The 19,681-nt window shown below is 41.2% G+C and overlaps 1 protein-coding gene across 12 annotated transcripts in view; it reads right to left on the reverse strand.

Moving 5' to 3' along the window:
• Positions 1-19,681, reverse strand: part of Btrc (beta-transducin repeat containing E3 ubiquitin protein ligase) — a 157,326-nt gene that overhangs the window by 26,839 nt on the left and 110,806 nt on the right. For all 12 annotated transcript variants that reach the window (XM_048338419.1, XM_048338418.1, XM_048338413.1 and 9 more), the window contains one exon: positions 613-844. In XM_048338419.1, the coding sequence (XP_048194376.1) occupies positions 613-844 (232 nt within the window). The remainder of the gene's footprint in view (positions 1-612; positions 845-19,681) is intronic.

Here is a 19,681-nt window from a genome sequence, read left to right on the forward strand (position 1 = left end):
AGAAAAGGCTGGAAGTGATGCTGAGGCTCAAGTGGCAGAGTGCTAGCGCCCAGTTCCTAAGTTCAAGCCCTAGGACTGGCAAAAGAAAATACATTAAGAAAAAGAAAAAGGGTTAAAAACATGATCACACCTTTGTAGGGAAATGTGTGTATATACATATATATGTACGAACACACACAGACACAGACAGACACACACACAAAACAAAAAGGCTATATTCCAAACTACTAATTGCACAGTAGTAGTTCTTGGGGGGGGGGTCCTCTGGTCAACTCTATTTTTATATTTTATACATTTTTGTTTTTTCTAAATTTTCAATCACCTCTATAATCAGGAAACAACAATCAAAAGGGAGAAGATGGGTAAAGGGGGAAATTAAAGGCTTTTTCCCCTCATTTCATTATTGTTAAAGTGATGTACAGAGGGGTTACAGTTTCATACGAAAGGCAGAGAGTACATTTCTTATCCAACTTGTTACCTCCTCCCTCATTTTCCCCCCACTTCCTCCTCCCCATTAATAAAGACTTTTATAAAGAGGAATATATAAGGCTGAAGATCCAATGCCATTAGCACTCTAGCAAACTGATGGTTTATAGACATATGTACACATACCTGGCAGAGCAGTTATGAAGTCCCTCTGCAACATAGGTTTAAGATATGAGTTGATGTGCCCATGTTGGTAATGACACATTTGGGATATAAGATGTTCCACAAATTCCACTTGATCAGACTCTGACCACTGCTCAAAATACTTGACACACAGTTCCTTTTCCTTCTCATAGCTTGCTGAGAGTTTCCGCTGCTTGGGCACAATCATGCTGGAAGTGCCATTGGCAAGTTTTGTCTGTGGAAAGAGGGATTGAAGAAATGCATAATGATAACTATTAAAAATGAAGGAAATATATGTAATTTTCTGGCCTGGTGTGTTAAGTTGTGTCTTTATTGTTGAGCCCACTCTGGTATTTTGCCAGTAATTGGACATTTGTGAACCACAATTACATGGAAAGCCTCAGAAATACCAGAGTAATGTACATCGCAGGAAGACTAAACATTCATTTCCAAAAGTTCACAAGAAAGCATTTTTATTCTATACATATGAAAACTGAAAGCCAAAAGCATATTATTACCGCAAACAAAAAAGCTAATTTGCTTTGTTCTTTTGTACGTAGTTACTGGACATTTAGACAATTACTTGCTTACCAGTTATTTTTAAGTCAAGTCCTCCATACAAAGAAGACCAACGATTATTTTGAGACTGTGCTACCTTGCAATGTAAAGCTTATATAACTCTCATATGCTCAACTTACCTTTTTCTTTTTTAGAAACCCACTTTCATAGTCATCAAAATTACAGGCCATAAAAAGTTTTATTAACTGATTAACTCAATAAGTATTTACCAAGTGTCTTTACCAAGTATCTACAATGTGTCAAACATTGTCCTCATTGCTAGGAATAAACAATGAGCAAAACCAAAAGCCACTTATCATTTGAAATATATATTCTACTAAAACTTAAAACAAGCTAATCCAGGTAAGAAAGTCTGTGAGAATCTTATCTTCAATAAACTACTCAGAAACAGCTGGAAGTAGTGCTGTGTGTGGCTCAAGTGGTAGACCCCTAGCCTTGAGCACAAAGAGGCTCAGGGACAGTGTCCAAGCCCTGAGTTTAAGCCCCAAGACTCCCCCCCACAAAGACACAAATAAGTGACTAGCAAATATAATCTAGATGGTGCTATGAAGTGTATGTTATCATAGCAGGCAAAATTCTAAGATGGTTTCCCCAAGATTCCCGTCATACACAAACAGGGGCTCAAAACAGTTAACTTTATGACAGATTACTAAATATGACATGGTGGTGTGTGTATGCCTGTCTCAACACCTGAGAGGCTGAGGTTGGAAGTTTAAGGCCAGCCTGGGCTATGTAGACGCAGTCGCAAAAAGGAAAAAAAAAAAGGGGGGGGGAGATGCAATATTAGGATTACTTAGGTGGGTCTGACCTAATTATATGAGGTCTTTAATCCCCGCCCCCCTTCAATGATATAGGAGGGGAAGAGGATGGGGCATGTGGATAAGAATATGACCAGATTCTTGGAGTTAAATGACCTGAGAGGATTTGGGAGGTTCCAGATAAGAATTAGGCTGAGCAACAACATAGTGATTTCAGACTTGTGATACCCTGAGCAAAAAAAGTGTGGCTGGGCCAGACTTCCTACCTAAAGAACTCAGGGCTTTAGGCTCTTGCTTGGCTTTTTTTGCTTAAGGCTGTAGTTGTCACTTGAACTACAGCACCACTTCTTGATTTTTTTTTTTTTTGGCCAGTCCTGGGCCTTGGACTCAGGGCCTGAGCACTGTCCCTGGCTTCTTCCCGCTCAAGGCTAGTACTCTGCCACTTGAGCCACAGCGCCGCTTCTGGCCTTTTCTGTATATGTGGTGCTGGGGAATCGAACCTAGGGCCTCGTGTATCCGAGGCAGGCACTCTTGCCACTAGGCTATATCCCCAGCCCTCTTGATTTTTTTTGCTGCTTAATTTGAGATAAAGTTTCATAGATTTTTCTGCCCAGGCTGGCTTCAAACCATGATCTCCAGATCTCAGCCTCCTGAAGATCTAGGATTACAGGTGTGGGCACCCTCACCTGGCAGTGAGGGGAATTTTGACAGCAGAGGCCCTGGTGTGAATGGAACTGAGTAAACAAGAAATAATCTGAGTTGTGTTGTCTAGGTCATTCAGGTAATGATAAATAACTTTTAGTAGTGTCCTCAAACAATTCTAGCCCTCTCTCTACACAAATGCAACTTTTCCCACCAGGAATGGACTTTATGTGCTCTCTGTTGAGTCTGGGCTTTGACTAGTAAGATATGGAGACAATTCATATTTTGGGACTAGTGGAACCAAGTACAAAACAAAGGCTACTATGCAGAAGACAAAGATGTGGAGGATGAGAGGAGCCAGAAGGCTTGAGACCGTGTAAGCATGAAAAGACCCCTGCTGTGAGAACAAACTCTAGGGGGCAGGAGTGGATATAAGGAGGACAACTAAGAGATTACTTCCATTTCAGCATTCCACTGAAGACAAAAAGAATCTTTCGGACTAGAGAAGCGGCTGTAAGGTGGAGAGAAATAACTGGGACTCTATGTACTTTGAAGACAGATTCAATTGAATTTGTTGATGGATTGGATACAGATAGAGGAGACAATGAACGTATCTCCAAGTTTGAAGCTGGAGGACACTTGGAGAAGATTTAGAATCAACAGAAACTTTTAATGCAATGAAGAAAAATATGCTTTCTACAGAGCACAAGTGTTGAGTCTTTGTTTATTTGCCTGAGAACCCCAATCTGGCAGGAAGATCGTCTTACTCTAGAATGCATCTCTGCCTGATAATCTGCAATTTAGATGTACTTTGCCTTATTTTCTCAGCATTAAACCCCATATGCAGACCTTTTTACAAATGGTACCCGATACACAGAAGAAATCAGTGTATCTCAAGAATAACATGTAACTTGGGCAGTGGTGGCACATGACTGTAATCTTAGCTGCTCTGTTGAGATCTGAGGATAGATGTTTGAAGCTAGGAAAGTCAATGAGACTCTTGTCTCCAATTAACCACTCAAAACCCAGAAGTGGAGCTATAGCTCAAATGGTAGAGTGCTACCACCCCTTAAGCAAAATAAAACAATAAAACCCTAGGGACATTTCCCAGGTGCTAAGTTTTAGCCCCCAGGACTGGCCAAGACCAACCAACAAATAAACATGTAGTCACATAAGGAAAGAGCCCAAACCAATAAACAACAAGCTGTGATTTGCAGAGTTGGAGGTTGTCTAGCATAAACATCCCTATTGTCTATGAAACAGACTTAAAATGATTGAAAAGAACTTTGTTGAACACTAGCCTTGGGGACTTCAGGGCTGCTTTTTGTGTAAGGTATTTGTTTGCATCACAGCAAAGGAAAACTCATGAAATGTGGAGCAGTTTAGAGGGCTAACAAATATGTGTGTTTACAAGCTTGACCCAATGCCACTTACTCATCCCAACAACCAAAACTACTTTGTTACTGTTTATTTTCTCTTGCCTTTTAAAAGGTAGAAATGGACCTGAGTTAGGTGTTACAGTCTTTGCTGCCGGTTAAAGCACAGAAATGCCAGTAGCAAGGTAATAAATGATTCTGCCTTTACTCTGAACAAACCAGGTATTTCTATAATCATGGGAAGCTATTCTTTCATCAAGGGCTGTCAGATAAAACTGCCTAAAGACTTCACAAAGTTCTTTATTTTACTGTAAGAGCTAGCCTTCATTCAAGACTTTTGTACCTTTTCTGTGATTTATTTCACAAATAAGACATAAAACATTTAGACATTAGAAATAAACAGTAAAATGTAATCCCATGTACTTGCCAATTAGTCTAGGTGATTCTAGCAACTTTATAGTCACTACCCTTCCAAAAAAAAAAAGTCTTGTCATAAAGAAAGAAATATACTTGAGAGCCATTGTTACTTTAAGTAGCTACTTCTAATCACAACCCCATAATGTACTGTTTTAAAAGCTTTAGCTCAGGAATAGAAAGACCTACTTTCAAATTCTAGCTTCTCAACTTACCAGTGGTATGACATGGAATAAATAATTTCCTCTTTCTGTGTCTATTCCCTCATCTATAAAATAGGGGATAATACTAGGATGTAGTTCATTAGAGTTTTGTGAAGATCAAAAACAAAATGGAAGGTGCTGGAGTGGTTAAATGGTAGAGCACCTGTTCAGTAAGTGTGAGACGTTAAGTTAAAACTCTAGTACTATTAAAACAAAACAAAAACCCAAGAAAGCAAAGAAACAAAGCTTCATGAAAAAGCATACTAACCACCCCAGCTAGCACTCACAGAAGTGCTTTCAATAAGTCCCAGGCTCACTTGACCAAGGGTCTCCTGCAAGACAGGCAAGCACTCTATCTGAACTACATTCCAAAACTATAAATCTCCACTCTTAATTCAGGGCTACATACTTGCTTAACCAGACATGCCGTCAGCCCAGCTTTTTGCTGGAGATATAAACTCAGCACCTGGGCCTAATCCTTGAAGTTGTTTTGTTTTTGTTGTTATTTGTTTTGTGTAAGGCTAGGACTCTACCAACTTAAGCCACAGGTCCACTTTCAGTTTTTTGGTGGTTAATTGGAGATAAGAGTCTCATAGACTTACCTGCTAAGATTGGCTTCAAGCAGAAATCCCCCAGATCTAGCCTCCTAGTTAACTAGGAATGCAGGTGTGAGACACTGGGGATTGGCTTAACACTCTTAATATCTTATGACACTGAATTAGGCCATTCCCCTCATTTTTGGAGCTATTGTTCCTTCTCATTATGTAATACATAAATTTCCATTTTAATTTTTATTTAACTATCATACACATAAAAGGGCATAATGTAAGCTCAATAAGGAACACATGCCCACATAGACAACACCCAAGTAAGATAAGGAACAGATCATTATGAGTTTCATAGTCCCTTCTGGTGTCCCTTTTCAGATCATTAACCACCTTAAGACTAAACATTGACCCAGGCACTGGTGGCTCACAACAATAGTCCTAGCTATTCAGGAGGTGGGGATCTCAGGATCGTGGTTCAGAATCAGACCAAGCAAGAAAGTCCCTGAGACTCTTATGTCCAATTAACTATCAAAAAACCAGAAGTGAAGCTGTGGTTCAAGTAGTAGAGCACTAGCTTGAGGGAAAAAAAAAAAGTATTCATTTCATTTTTGAGACATTCCAGGCTGACCTTAAAGTTGCAACCCTCCTATCTCAGCCTTCAAACGTGTGGTACCATGACTTGCTAAAAATATTTTTGAAAACCATCTGCTCATAATTTATAGAACAACAAAAGTAAACCAAGTGTAAATTTGGGAATAAATTTGTCAAAATGTATAATACCCGTGAAACTATAAGACATTGCTGACGAAAATTTTTAAAAGATTTAAATAAATGGGGAGATATACTCATAAATTGGACTCAATATTGCTAAATGCTCATTCTTTCCAAAATAATTTTAAAAATTAGTATAACATCAATCAAAGTCTCAGCAGGCAAACTGACATACTGATTCTAAAATTATATAGAAATGTAAAGGGTTTGAGGGGAAAGGGCAACCAGGATGGGCACATGAAAGGAGGGAGGAAGGGTAATAAGCAAATTCAGTCATTATATTCATTGTACATTATGTAAAAACTGAACCATGTAATTTGAGGGTAGGGATGGGAGCAAGAAAAATGAGGAAGGGGCGATATTGATAAATGCACTGTACTTATGACATGGAATTGTAACCTCTTGTACAACTACTTAACAAAAACTGCAAAGGAACTACATATAGCAAATATGCTCTTGAAAAATAAGTGATAGAAGACTCATACTACTGAATTTGAAGGCTTGTAATAGTAATCAAGACAGTTTAGCTTTTGTGTAATGTCCAAGTACATTATCAATGGACCAGAACAGAAACTCCAGAACCAGATTCATATACGATCAGTTGTTATTTTTTTATTTTTTGTTTTCTCTTCTACTCAAGACAGGGTTTCACTCTGTAGTCTAGGCTGTCCTGCAACTTACTATGTACCCCAGCTGGAGTACTTTGAACTTAGGATCCTCCTGTTTCAGCTTCCTGAGTGCTGAGATTAACAGTTGTACAGTCAAACCTGGCTTCAAACCATGACCCTTAGCTCTTAGCCTCCTGAGTAGCTAGGATTACAGGTGTGAGCCAGGGAGCCCAGCAAACAACTAACTTTTGATAAAGATGCTCATGGGGAAAGAGTTGGAAGTTGCTTAACGTAATTTGTTTAGGACAAATTTTCTGCCACCCTTATACATCTTTACTGCTTTTCTTTCTTTCTTCTGTGCTGGTCCTGGGGCTTGAACTCAAGGCCTGGGAGCTGTCCCTAAGCTCTTTTGCTCAAGGCTAATGCTCTACCATTTGAGCCACAGCTCCACTTCCAGCTTTTTTGGGGAGCGGAGGGGAGGGTACTTAACTGTAGAGACAAGAGTCTCACAGACTTTCCTGCCTGGGCCGGCTTTCACTGTAATCCTTGGATTTCAGCCTCCTGAATAGCTAAGATTATAGCAGTGAGCCACCTGTGCCTGGCTTCCTATTGCTTTTCTTTTTTATAGTCAGCAGTTATCTCAGAATGGATGGATGGAAGAATGAATGAATGATGGATGAATGAAAGAATGGGAAGGAGTATAAGAAGAAGGGAAAGAGATGTTAAGTCAGATGATAAGCACACAAAATGAAAAGAGTCAAGTATTACTAGGACTTTCTTCCAGCATAGTTCACAAAGGCTAAGGGGTAAACCCCCTCCCTCCAAAAACCAACCAACCAAACAGCCAAATCAACCACGACGGGTACTACCTATTTTCAAAATGACCAATAATTTCCCTGCAGGTGCTGCCTAACCCAGGAGGAGAGAGCACACACTTGTGTACATGAACTGGTCTAATCACCACAACTGTAAAATTAAACGTGTTGATCTTGCTATGTTATGTATAGGCTAGAAAATATATCATAGACTGGCTGAACTTCATGATGAAATGACAAATGTTTCTAGTTTTCATGAACCCCCTGCTTTAACCAGAAGGAAGAATGGGGTAAATAAGAAAGGACATTGTCTTAGACATAGAACACCATTTGCATCTGGATTGTAAGAACTGGATGAAAGGACTATAACTAGTGAGATACAAATGATTAAAGACATCTAGGGATTCTGTTTGGCTTTGGGAAAGGTTCTGGCATTGAATACTGTGTGGTAGGGGACAGGGGACATTATGATTAAGGTGATGAATTGCTTCATGAATAAAAGGAGCAAGGGTTGTACTGGGATGAAGATGCTCCGAGGAGGGACAGGATAAGAATTCCGATTAAGGCTGGAACCTGGACAGTATCAATTAAACAACTACCACTTACTGAGTGACTACTCTCTGTGCTGAGCACTTTACCAGATGCTAGGGGGAACTTCAGTGAATTAGGTACAGTTTGTCTTCTCTGGGGAGGTTGGAGGAAAATATAGAAGAAATATGACAATTTCAGAAACTAATATGTACTGTGAAGAAAGATAAGGAGTAAATAGTTCAGCCTTTAACTGGAATGCTCGAGAAATAATGCTGAAGGAGGCAAGGTTTTAACTGATATCTGCATGAGAAAGGATCAGTCTTGTGAAGACTTGGGGAAAGAGCCTTCCAGACAGAAGGAAGACTGAAGGCTACCTAGGTAGTCCAAGTGAAGAACTGGAAGAAAGCCGATGTAGTTGGTGCAGAGTGAGTAATATGGAACAGAGGGGTAACAAACCAGGCAGTCTTGGGCTAGCTCTTATAAGACTGCCAGGACCTTCATAAGGGGTCTGGATTTCCTCTGAAGTGTAAAGGAGAGTTTAAGGAGGTTCCTGTGACATCACCTAATGTGTTCCTCATCAATATTTATACCACGGTTGGAGGTGTGGCTTAAGATGTGGTTGGAGGTAGGTACCAGGGGCTCATGCCTGTAATACTAATTACTTAGGAAGTTGAGATCTAAGGTTCACAGTCCAAAGCCAGCTCAGGCAGAAAAGTCTGTTAGCTACTTATCTCCAATTAACCATCAAAAAGCCAGAAGTAGAGCTGTGGCTCAAGTGGTGGAGCACTAATCTTGAGCAAAGAAGCTCAGGAACAGTACCTGGGTCCTAGTTTATGCCCCAGGACCCGCACAAAACAAAACAAAATACCCCTTATAAACTTGCAGTGATCAAGGAGTAGTGCTTAGCTGGGTGCTATTGGCACATGACTTGGGAGACTAAGAATAGAATGATCATGGTTTGAGGTCAGCCTGGGCATAAAAATTCTCAAGACCCCTTCTCAACCTATAGCTTGGCTCAATGGCATGCACTTGCCATTCTACACTATATGGGAGGCTACGATTGGGAAGATCCAGGTCACCCAGGCAGAAAAGCCCACCAGACTCCATCTGATAGCGTGTGTGCCTGTTATTCCAGCACTGATGGGAAACTAATAGGTAGGTCACAGTTCAGGTACAAGCCTAGGCAGGAAGTGAGATCCTATCTCAAAAACAACCAGCAAAAAGCAAGGCTGTAGGTACGACTTAGTAGTAGAGTGCTTGCCTAGAAAGCATGAGGCCCTGCCTTCAAACTCCAGTACTGCCAAAACAAAAACAAAGACAAGTATAGTCCTTAACTTTTGGAGGATAGGGAAGGGATTATGAACCCAAATGAAAGAAAATTATGGCTAAACATATAAAATGGGACATACATTTCAGCAGAAGTAAACATCATATTTCTCAGTGGAATTACTGTATTAATATTTTAACAGCTTCTTCTAAATATGATTACATATTAGGTGAACTCATAAATATGTCAGATCTGATTAGTGATTGTAGAAGACAGGAAGGGGCAGATTTGTCAGCACAGAGAAAGTTCACATTATGAATATGACTAGTTTCTAATAACCAACAAGACAAAGCTTGTAATCATTCCAATTCTGTTAAATAAAACTCACTAAGAAATGAACTCACAATGGCCCAGTACATATATGATTATTTAAGGATGAGATACTTGCTAATCTTTTTCTATTTGCCGACTAGAGGAAAAGTTACATATAAAATTCATCCCAGTCAAAACAGAAAAGCATTTTGGTTATTTCCTAGTTTTTGATGTAGATAAATTGACAGGTTAATTCACATTGGGCTTTCAAACTGAGGCTCTTGTTTCTTTAGTGTGTTCCCTCATGCAACTTTATAGCTTCCAGGGTGATGGGTTCTTTTGTTCTAACCCAAGAAACTCACAGCAGTTTAATTTACTGCTGCATTACTATAGCTACTAACTACACACACCTCCAAGGCTGGTAAACCCACTGATGTAGACAGTGCCACCTTAAAAGGATTTTTTTGGATGGGTCCTAGTGAAGAAAGAAAAAAAAGGACATAATGTTTAATTATAAGAAATGATTGAAACAGGCACAGACATACCCCGGGTGCCTCTGCACTGCAGCAAGCTCTAAACTTGTTATCGTTAATGGTTTAAATTTCACTGTGCTAATCATTTCAGGACACAAGCCTTTCTTGATAATCTAATGAATTATTCCAACATCCTTCAGCAAAAAAAAAAAAAAAATCCTCCATGACAGCACTAATTACAAGACGTTTTCCCAGTGCTTATGTAAAATATGACAGAGCAGCAGCTTAGGGAATTGCAGAAAACTGCTTCTAATTTCCACTGAGAAACTGACAAACACCTCTCTTTCATCTCTCCCAGCTCTCAAGTAAGATTTAACTTTCTCATTTAGTTAATTACCGAGTGAGGATCATCATTTCCCCGGATCGGAGCGGCACAGAGCCTTTATCGTGTTAACTTGTGAACTTGATCGATGGCTGCTGCTAAAACTTAATAACTTCACCCCCTGGCAAATTGTAAGATAAATATAATAGGAGAAACTCTGACAGTAAAAACCTGCCAGAAATGAGCGCTGTGTTTATGTTTCTTTGCAGGCAGCAAAAAAACAACCGACAGCTTATTACTGGTTGCGTGTTACTTATATTTAAAAGACTCCAGGCAGTTAACTTTCTGTGTATTGTTAAAACTTTGCTCATGAGATGGGGAAAAAACAGAGGAAAAAGTGTAGTAGACTTGGGGAAGTGAGCGATGAAAAAAGAGAGGAGCAATCCAAGGGACCAAAGACATTGCATAACATCTTTTAAAATGTCACTATCATATAAAATATCCAATCAGCATAAATAGGCATAATACCCTCTTAAAAATAATTCTTGCCTTATAAAAGAATGCATAAACTAGGAGGAAAGCAAGAGAATTTTTGCTCACTCAAATTTTTCAATGACCATGGGTCCATGCCTCAAGAATTCAATTAACAGCTGAATTCCTACATCTCTCTTCAAAAACCCCTGCAGCTAAAAAACCATTCACGAACTCTACTAGTTAACCCTTTGTGGAACAAGGAGAAACTGATGTATCTAAGCACTGAATAACCCAAGTCTGGAACCTTTCATCTAATCTGACATTCAGGAGGCTAAATCAATCCATAAAAAAAATTGTTCTCGTGAATATTATGTTTTTGGTCAAATCTTAATTGTGAGCTTAGAATTTTAACATTTAGCTGTGGCAGTGTATCATGGATGAGTCTAGCATGAATGTTATGATTTTTTTTAAAAACAGTATACTAAAGATAACACGCAATCTGTAAAAAGGAAACATAATAACAAAAGAACTGCCTTTCACCAATACATGTTCCTCCCACTCCCAAGACTGATCATAGGGATGGAAATAAATCTGGGTCTGGGAATGTGGCTTAGTGGTAGAGTGCTTGCCTAGCATGTGCGAAGCCTTGGGTTAGATTCCTCAGTACTACATAAACAGAAAAGGCTGAAGGGACACTGTGGCTCAAATGGGGGAGTGCTAGCTTTGTGCTTAAGAAGCTCAGAAACAGTGCTCAAACCCTGAGTTCCAAGTCCAAAACTGACAAAAACAAAAATAAGAAAAAAAATCTGTACATAAATTGCCAAGACTATCAGTCTAATTGTTAGGTCCTCTCCCTGAGGGCTCCATGTAGCTGCCCCCACCTCATTAAGTCTCCACCCAGTTACCTGGGTAACCTGCAGACCTGGAGGCAGTTACCTCCCCTTTCCCTGAGGTCACATCCTAATCCGACCTGGGCCGATTCACCCCTCCTTAGGCAACCTGGTGTTCCTCCGCTCCCGGGAGGTCACCATATTGATGCCGAACTTAGTGCAGACACCCGATCGGCATAGCGCACTGCAGCCCAGAACCCCTGGACTCAAGCGATCCTCCGGGCTCAGCCTTCCGAGTAGCTGGGATTACAGGCGCGCGCCACCGCGCCCGGCCATATGGTGCCGTGACTCGGATGGGGGCTTAAGAGTCAGGACAGGCGGAATTCCCATCTATTTTTCTTCTTTTTCTGGGAGTATCCCCAGTCCTGACGGCCCTTTTTCCGCGAACCGAACTGCTGCGAATCGCCACGTGGCACTTTTCACTAATACCATTGCTGGCCTCCACCTCCACCTCCACCTTCACACCACTTGTCTACACTGGTGAGTGAAACTGCTGCTGCTCCGGTTCTCTGCCGCTCTGTCCGCTGCTTCTGCCGCTTCTGCTGCTTCTGCCCTGTAAGCTCTCATCCACTCACCAGGCGCCTCCCTCCCATGCTTTTTGGGTTTTGCATCACAGTCACACCTGAGCCGGGACACTGCTAGCACGCCTCTTGACAGTGCAATGAGGCCTGCTCGAAATATTCAAACAGATACAGTTTTTGCCACTGCAATGGTAAATGGTCAGAAGTCACTTATATTCAGGCTCTCTTTCTCTCTTTTCCTCTTTCTCTTCCTTTTTCTCTCTCTCTCTCATCTTCCTGCTTACTTTATAAAATTCCCAAGTCGTACCATCGTTGTGTGCCTTGCTCACAAAGCTGCCTCTTTTCTCAGACCTTCGAAACTGAGGCTTGACCACCAATGTGCTTTGTCAGCAAATATATCTAAAAGTTCTTTTCTCTAGCACTGACCATGTGGTGGATATTGGGTTTAACATGCATGAGCTCAGGCGCCATTATGCCATGCCACGTATTCTCTATCAGTGTGCTTGTGTCCTCCTGCCACCCCCCTCAACATGGCACCCCACTAGAGTTTATCAAAATATGGTTTCTCTATTTTATAATCTAAAAATTGTTGTTTGCTAGCAAAATTGTTTTTCTAACTGACCACGTGGTTCTAAAATATTGGACAAAAAATGTCATTTACTATTGGAATTCCGAAAGAGTCTACTGCTGAAATTCATTTTTGCATGCTGTAAAACTTATATGCACAGTGTGTATGTGTGTTCCATGTGTGTATGTATGTGTAAACGTCATTTGTTAGTATGTCCATCTAGCTATATATCTGTGCTAAAACTCATCACATCTACTGAGTTTTGTCAATGCAGAATTCTGGCAAGTATTTGGTCAGTTCTTGACAAGGTACAGGTAAGCTCTAGTCCCCTTGGTCTCCTTGTTGTTTTAATTGGAAATCAAAAAGGGCTTTTGTGGCAAAGACTCCTTGGATTGCAGTTCGAAGCCAGCCAGGGCAGAAAATCTCTCTCACACTCCATCTCCCAACTAACCAGCGAAGAGCCAGGCTGGAAGCATGCTGAAGAGACTGATCTCTTACCAGCCAAATGCTGGAAGTGGAGCTGTGGCTCAAGTGGTAGAGTGCTAGCCTCGAGCAGAAGTGCTCAGGGACAGTGCCCAGGCCCTGAGTTCAAACCCTGTATTCACATTGCCAATGGGGGCAAGCCATCCCAGCAACAAGCACCTAGACCCCTGGGACTCAGCCAGTTCTGGGAACAAGTATCATGGAGTGGAGTAAGAGGAAAATGATTGCATCCAAAATGGAGTCACTTTGTCTCACCCTTTCAAAATTAATCAGAGCCGGGGGATCAAGAGATAGTAGCTTGTCCATCTAATGTCCATACCCGAGTATAAGAACTAGCCAAGTCATCCAATTTTTAATTTTGTGCCCTAAGCCCTTCCTTTTGCCTTAATATTTTTTTTTTTTTGTCCAGCCCCTGCCTCATGAGACTTCTTCCAGGCTTCATTCAAGGACTGGCACCTACCACCAAGGGACCCTGCTGCTCGCCTTCTCCAGGAGCGGCCACATTTCTGCCTTTTACCCCTAATGCTGATGCCCCTTGCCTGCAGGAAGCAGCCAGAGAGATTCTTCGCCCTTTTTCATAACTATTAAAAGGCTGGAATGTTAGGTCCTCTCCCTGAGGGCTCCATGTAGATGCCCCCACCTCATTAAGTCTCCACCCAGTTACCTGGGTAATCTGCAGACCTGGAGGCAGTTACCTCCCCTTTCCCTGAAGTCACATCCTAATCCACCTGGCCACACCCCTTGCCCCTGCCCTAGATATAAGGCAGGGCTGGGTGGGGGTCGCTCTCTCTCTCTCCCTTCTCTCGGGCCAAGGATCATCTTGGCCACAGGCCAGCAGTTTGGTAATAAACTTTCTTTCCTGCCTGAATACTGCGTGGTGTTCTCCTTTACTGGCTACCTACTTTAAAAACCTAACACTAATCATACTCATAATATACAAATATTATGAAGGAAAACCACAAAGTAAATTTTGGGGAGGATAAACTCAGAAGAGGTCTTATAGGACCCTACTTGCGTGATTGTATTTAATATCCATCTTGTGCTATGACAGTACCATTGAACTGAAGCTTAATGCTGGCAGTCTAAAAGGCCAACATTTGGAAAGTTGAGAGGATCTGGAAAGCTGAACATAAAAATAACCAACAGCAGCTAGGGATATGGCCTAGTGGCAAGCATGCTTGCTTCATATACATGAAGCCCTGGGTTCGGTTCCCCAGCACCACATAAATAGAAAACGGCCAGAAGTGGCGCTGTGGCTCAAGTGCCAGAGTGCTAGCCTTGAGCAAAAAGAAGCCAGGGACAGTGCCCAGGCCCTGAGTTCAAGCCCAAGACTGGCAAAAAACAAAACAAAACAAAACAAAAACACCCAACATCTCAGGAGGATGAAACCTGAGGAGATATCTCGGTAGTTCAAGGCCAGCTCAGGCAAACAGCTCTCAAGAAACCCATCTCAACAGAAAAACTGGGTAGCTGTGGTGCATGCATGCCGGTCTATCAGCAGCATAAATAGAAATATCTCAATCCAAGCTAGCCCAGGCAAAAAGCAAGACTATTTGAAAAATAACTAAAGCAAAAAGGATTGGAAGTGTGGCTCAAGTAGCAGAGCACCTGAGTTCAACTCCCCTTCTTCCCCCTAAAAAAAAAAGTGCTTCCAACAAACAAAACCATAGGTGCACAAAGACATCCAAAGCTGCTTCTCCTTCTTTTAGTGGCAGTACTAGGGTTTAAACTCAAGAGCCTCGTGCTTGCTGGGTGGGCTCTCCCCCATAACCCTAGCCTGAAAGCTTCTTACTTGAGTGAGAGGAGGTAAGAAGGAAGAGGAAGGATTGTAGGTCTTAAAGACCGAGGAAACATGTGGAAACCAACTGGAAGCCCTGTGTAACTGCTTAAGAGGGTTCTGAGAGGAGAGACCCAGAGCGCCCTCTTATGGGGAGAAGTTGCATCCAAAGAGTCATACCTTATCACACTTCAGTAGAGAAACACGGATATGGAAATAACTATTTGATTAAGAAATCAGTGGTCAAGGACAGTCACAACTAGTTTTCTCTTGACCTAAAAGTAAAATTCAGAAAAGGTTTAGTTAGAAATTTAGTGCCCTGAAAATTTTTGTTTGGCCATTTTGTGCTTTGGCTTCCTAAGACAAATAATCATTTGGCCGAATTCCTATAGAAATAATCCATGACATGAGTGGTTGTTTTTTGTTTTTTGTTTTTTAATCATAAAATATGTCCAACTTTACCTTAGAAACAATGATCGATTTGTATTAAAAAAAAAGAGCCAATGAGATCAAATATAATTCACTCTGCTTTGCTTTTACTTTCTTTAAATAAGAGTACTAAGGGTCAAGAGGAGATCAAATGATTTTTGTTTTGTGGTTTTGTTTTTTGGTCCTGGGGCTTAAATTCAGGGCCTGGGTGCTGCATCTGAGCTTTTTCATTCAATATTAGTGCTCTACCCATCACTTGAGAGCCACAGGCTCCACTTCTGGCTTTTTTTTTTAGTGGTTAATTGGAGTAAAGAGTCTCATAAGATGTTTCCTGCCCAGCCTGGCTTTGAACCATGAACAGATCTCAATCTCCCGAGCAGCTAAGATTATAAGTATAAGCCATTAGCGCTCAGCTTTCAACTGTTTTGTTTTTGTTTTTTAAACAGCATTTACAATGGACATAAAATTTGAAAAAAGGCTGGGAATGTGGCCTAGAGGTAAGAGTGCTTGCCTCACATGCATGAAGCCCTGGGTTCGATTCCTTAGCACCACATATATAGAAAAAGCCAGAAGTGGTGCTGTGGCTCAAGTGGTAGAGTGCTAGCCTTGAGCAAAAAGAAGCCAGGGACAGTGCTCAGGCCCTGAGTCCAAGCCCCAGGACTGGCACACCAAAAAAAAAAAAAAAAAAAGAAAAAGAAAGAAAAATTGAAAAAATACAGAAGCATAAGAACATAAAAATTGCTGGAGCAATTTTTGGGTGGTGGAGTCTGTGCTTACAGTCAGAGCCACCTGGGAAGCTGGGACAGTAGAAGAGATTGAGCCCCAGGGATTTTCAGACCAGCCTCAACAACATACTGGAAATCCTGTCTCAGAATTTCCACTACCAATAACTCAACAATGCTCACATTTTGATGTTTATGTTATCTTTCTCTACATTAAAAGAGCTACTAGTCAATTATTTGATGTATGTGGAAAGGGGAGGGTGCTTCTGTGCCATCTAGAGGATTCATTCTTTCTCTATAACATTAAAATTAATTAGAACAGGCAGAATTAATTTCTTTTATTGAACATCTTGGAGAAGTCAAGATGTGATCCTGGGGGATGAAGACTAGGTCTTTGTGGGAAGGTAGAGGAGGGTGAGGAAGAGAGAGGAGTAGGGAAAGGAAAGAAGAGAATGGGAAGGAAAACCAGCAAAAAGAATGAGAGAAAGGAGGAGAGGCGAGAGAGAGGGAAGCAGTAGGACAGAGAGGAATGACAAAAGTGACTAGGAATGGGAGACAGGAGAGTGGGAAGGTAAGAGAGACCAGACACAGATGGAGAAAGAAGAATTAGGGGTAAAGAAGAGACTGGGGAAGGGAAGAGAGATGACAATGTAGGGAAGAAAAGAAGGTGGGGTAGTGAAAGGAGGCAAGGAGAGATAAGGGGGAAAATGAGTATAAAATACGAAGGGACCCAGAATTACCATGTTCTATGGTTTTAAGAGAAGCAACATGCTTGTTGGACAAGCAAGTCTTGTCCCACATGACAAACATCATGAAGGGGAGAAGATAAAAAAATATATTAAAGAGCAACAACAACACTGTGTAATGTTTCAGGCCCAGTAATAAAGTTTAATTGTTTGGTTGCTGGTTGGTCCCTCTGTAAAATTTCCTTAGGTAGAGGATGGTCAGCTGGATATTAAATGATGTTAATATTATCAAAATAAAATTTCTGTGACAAAAAATTTTCTTTCCAACTTTCTAGGCATTAGAAAGTTCGTTTCTCAACCCTGAGATACCACCTCACTCCAGTTAGAATGGCCTATACTCTGAACTCAGGCAACAACAAATGCTGGAGGGGGTGCAGGGAAAGAGGAACCCTTCTCCATTGTTGGTGGGAGTGCAAATTAGTACAACCACTTTGGAGAACAGTATGGAGGTTTCTCAAAAAGCTCAATATAGACCTACCCTATGACCCAGCCATACCACTCCTAGGCATCTATCCTGAACAGCAGGGCCCAAGATATCAAAAAGACATTTGCACTTCCATGTTTATTGCTGCACAATTCACAATTGCCAAAATATGGAATCAACCCAGATGCCCCTACACAGATGAATGGATCCAAAAAATATGGTACCTATACACAATGGAATACTACATAGCGATTAGGAATGGTGAAATATTGTTATTCGCAGGGAAATGGTCAGAACTCGAACAAATAATGTTGAGCGAGACAAGCCTAGAACACAGAAAACAAAGTGGCATGATCTCCCTGATATATGACTGTTAAGATGGGGTGACGGAGAGACAGTAGAGACCAGGTCTGTGAAACCAAAAACTGCTTGTCAAGTGGTATTTCCCACAGGATTGGGGCAGCAACCCAACATTATGTAACTAAAACCAAACAACTACTCAGCATATAAAGGTCAAAAATTGACCTCTCAGTAGATCACAATAGCTCAAAAGCTATGTATGTACATTCATATAAGACTACTGTCGACATATTGTCTAATGTTGACGTTACATTTAAAGCCCTAGGTGAATTTCCTTTGGCGTAGGCCACGTGGCTACTGTACATGTTTTTGGTACACTGTGTAATGTATATATGTCTACCTTATCTAGGGAAGGGAAAGAAAAACAGGGTGTAAGATATCACAAGAAATGTACACACTGCCCTACTATGTAACGATACCCTTTTTGCATAACACCTTGTCAAAAAATTTTTGTTTAATTAATAAATAAATTACAAAAAAAGAAAGTTTGTTTCTACCAAAAATAATAAGGAATGAGGGAGGCAGACCTGGTAGAGGAAACAAAATGACATTTAAAATGCAAGAAGTATGTAGGAAAAATATGGACAGGTTTTGTTTTGTTTTCTGGTCCTGAGGCTTGAACTCAAGGCCTAGGTGCTGTCCCTGAGCCTCTGTGCTCATGGCTAGTGCTCTATCACTTGAGCCATAGCACCAGCCACTTTCACTTCTGGATTTTTCTGAGTAGTTTATTGGAAATAAGAGTGTTACCCTCTTTCCTGCCAGCTGGGTTCAAACTGTGATTCTCAGTTCTCAGCCTCCAGAGGAACGAGGATGGTGAGAGCCAATGGTGCCCAGCTGAAACTTTTAAATAAAGAAGTATTTTTTTAAAAAATCTCATTGTCTTCTAATCCTTGATTTTTCATGTCTTATATAAGAAGATCTCAATGACTTAGTAAAACTTGCTCCTAAAGAAAGCTTAACTCAAAGGCCCCCCACTTTTCTTTTCTTTTTTTTGGGGGGGGGGAGGGACAGGATCTCAAAAGCCAACTCAGCTTTCTAGAAGAAATTCTACTCTTTCCAAATGCTTGTTAATGCATGTTAAATGCAGCAAGAAATAATCCTATGAGGCAGCAGCACAGGCCTCTCTTAGCTGCAGTGAATGAAGTAAATGACTTGTAACTTCTGGAAGCCTTGGTTATCTGCAGGTAAAACTTTAATAACCCTTGGAGCATCAAGGGACTAAAGACATTTCTCTCTGGAATACTTTGGTAATTGTTTTCTTAATTTATCCAGGAAAAGCTTAGTTTGGATGCAGCATCTGTTTTTTTTTAAGCAGAGGTGATCAAAATAACTTGCTCAGGTTCACATAAATTAGCAGAGTTCAGACTAAGTTTCAAAATGCCATTGTTATATAAGCTTTGTAGTTTTCCTAAAATGAAACTCTGGCTCTTTTTCTTTCTTTTTAATGGCAATGTAGCGAAGTCAAGATTCACAAGAAAGGAACAACAGGACTGCTTTGCATAGATGGAGAAATACATTTCCTATAACCAAAAGAGGGTTACTTTGGCATCAAGACCACAAGTACCACATCGAAGCCAGCCCAAATGAACCTCTGGAGCTACAGGCATGGTTCAAATAGAAGAGCACCAGTCAAGCAAGCTAAGCAAGCATGAGGTTCTGAATTCAAGCCTCAGTACTGGGGAGAAAAACAAAACAAAAACACAGCAACTGGACTGGGCATGAGGCTCAGGGGTAGAGTGCTTGCCTAGCATGCATGAAGCCCTGGGTTGATTCCTCAGCACCACATAAACAGAAAAGGCCAGAAGTGGCGCTGTGGCTCAAGTGGCAGAGTGCTAGCCTTGAGCCAAAGAGAGAGAGAGAGAGAGAGAGAGAGAGGAGAGAGAGAGAGAGAGAGAGAAAGAGAGAGAGAGAGAGAGAAAGAGAGAGAGAGAGAGAGAGAGAGAGAGAGAGAGAGAGAGAGAGAGAGAGAGAGAGAGAGAGAGAGAGAGAGAGAGAGAGAGAGAGAGAAGAAGCCAGGGACAGTGCTCAGGCCTAGAGTCCCAAGCCCCAGGACTGGCAA

This window comes from Perognathus longimembris, chromosome 2 (genome assembly GCF_023159225.1).
Source record: "Perognathus longimembris pacificus isolate PPM17 chromosome 2, ASM2315922v1, whole genome shotgun sequence".
Lineage (NCBI taxonomy): Eukaryota > Metazoa > Chordata > Mammalia > Rodentia > Heteromyidae > Perognathus > Perognathus longimembris.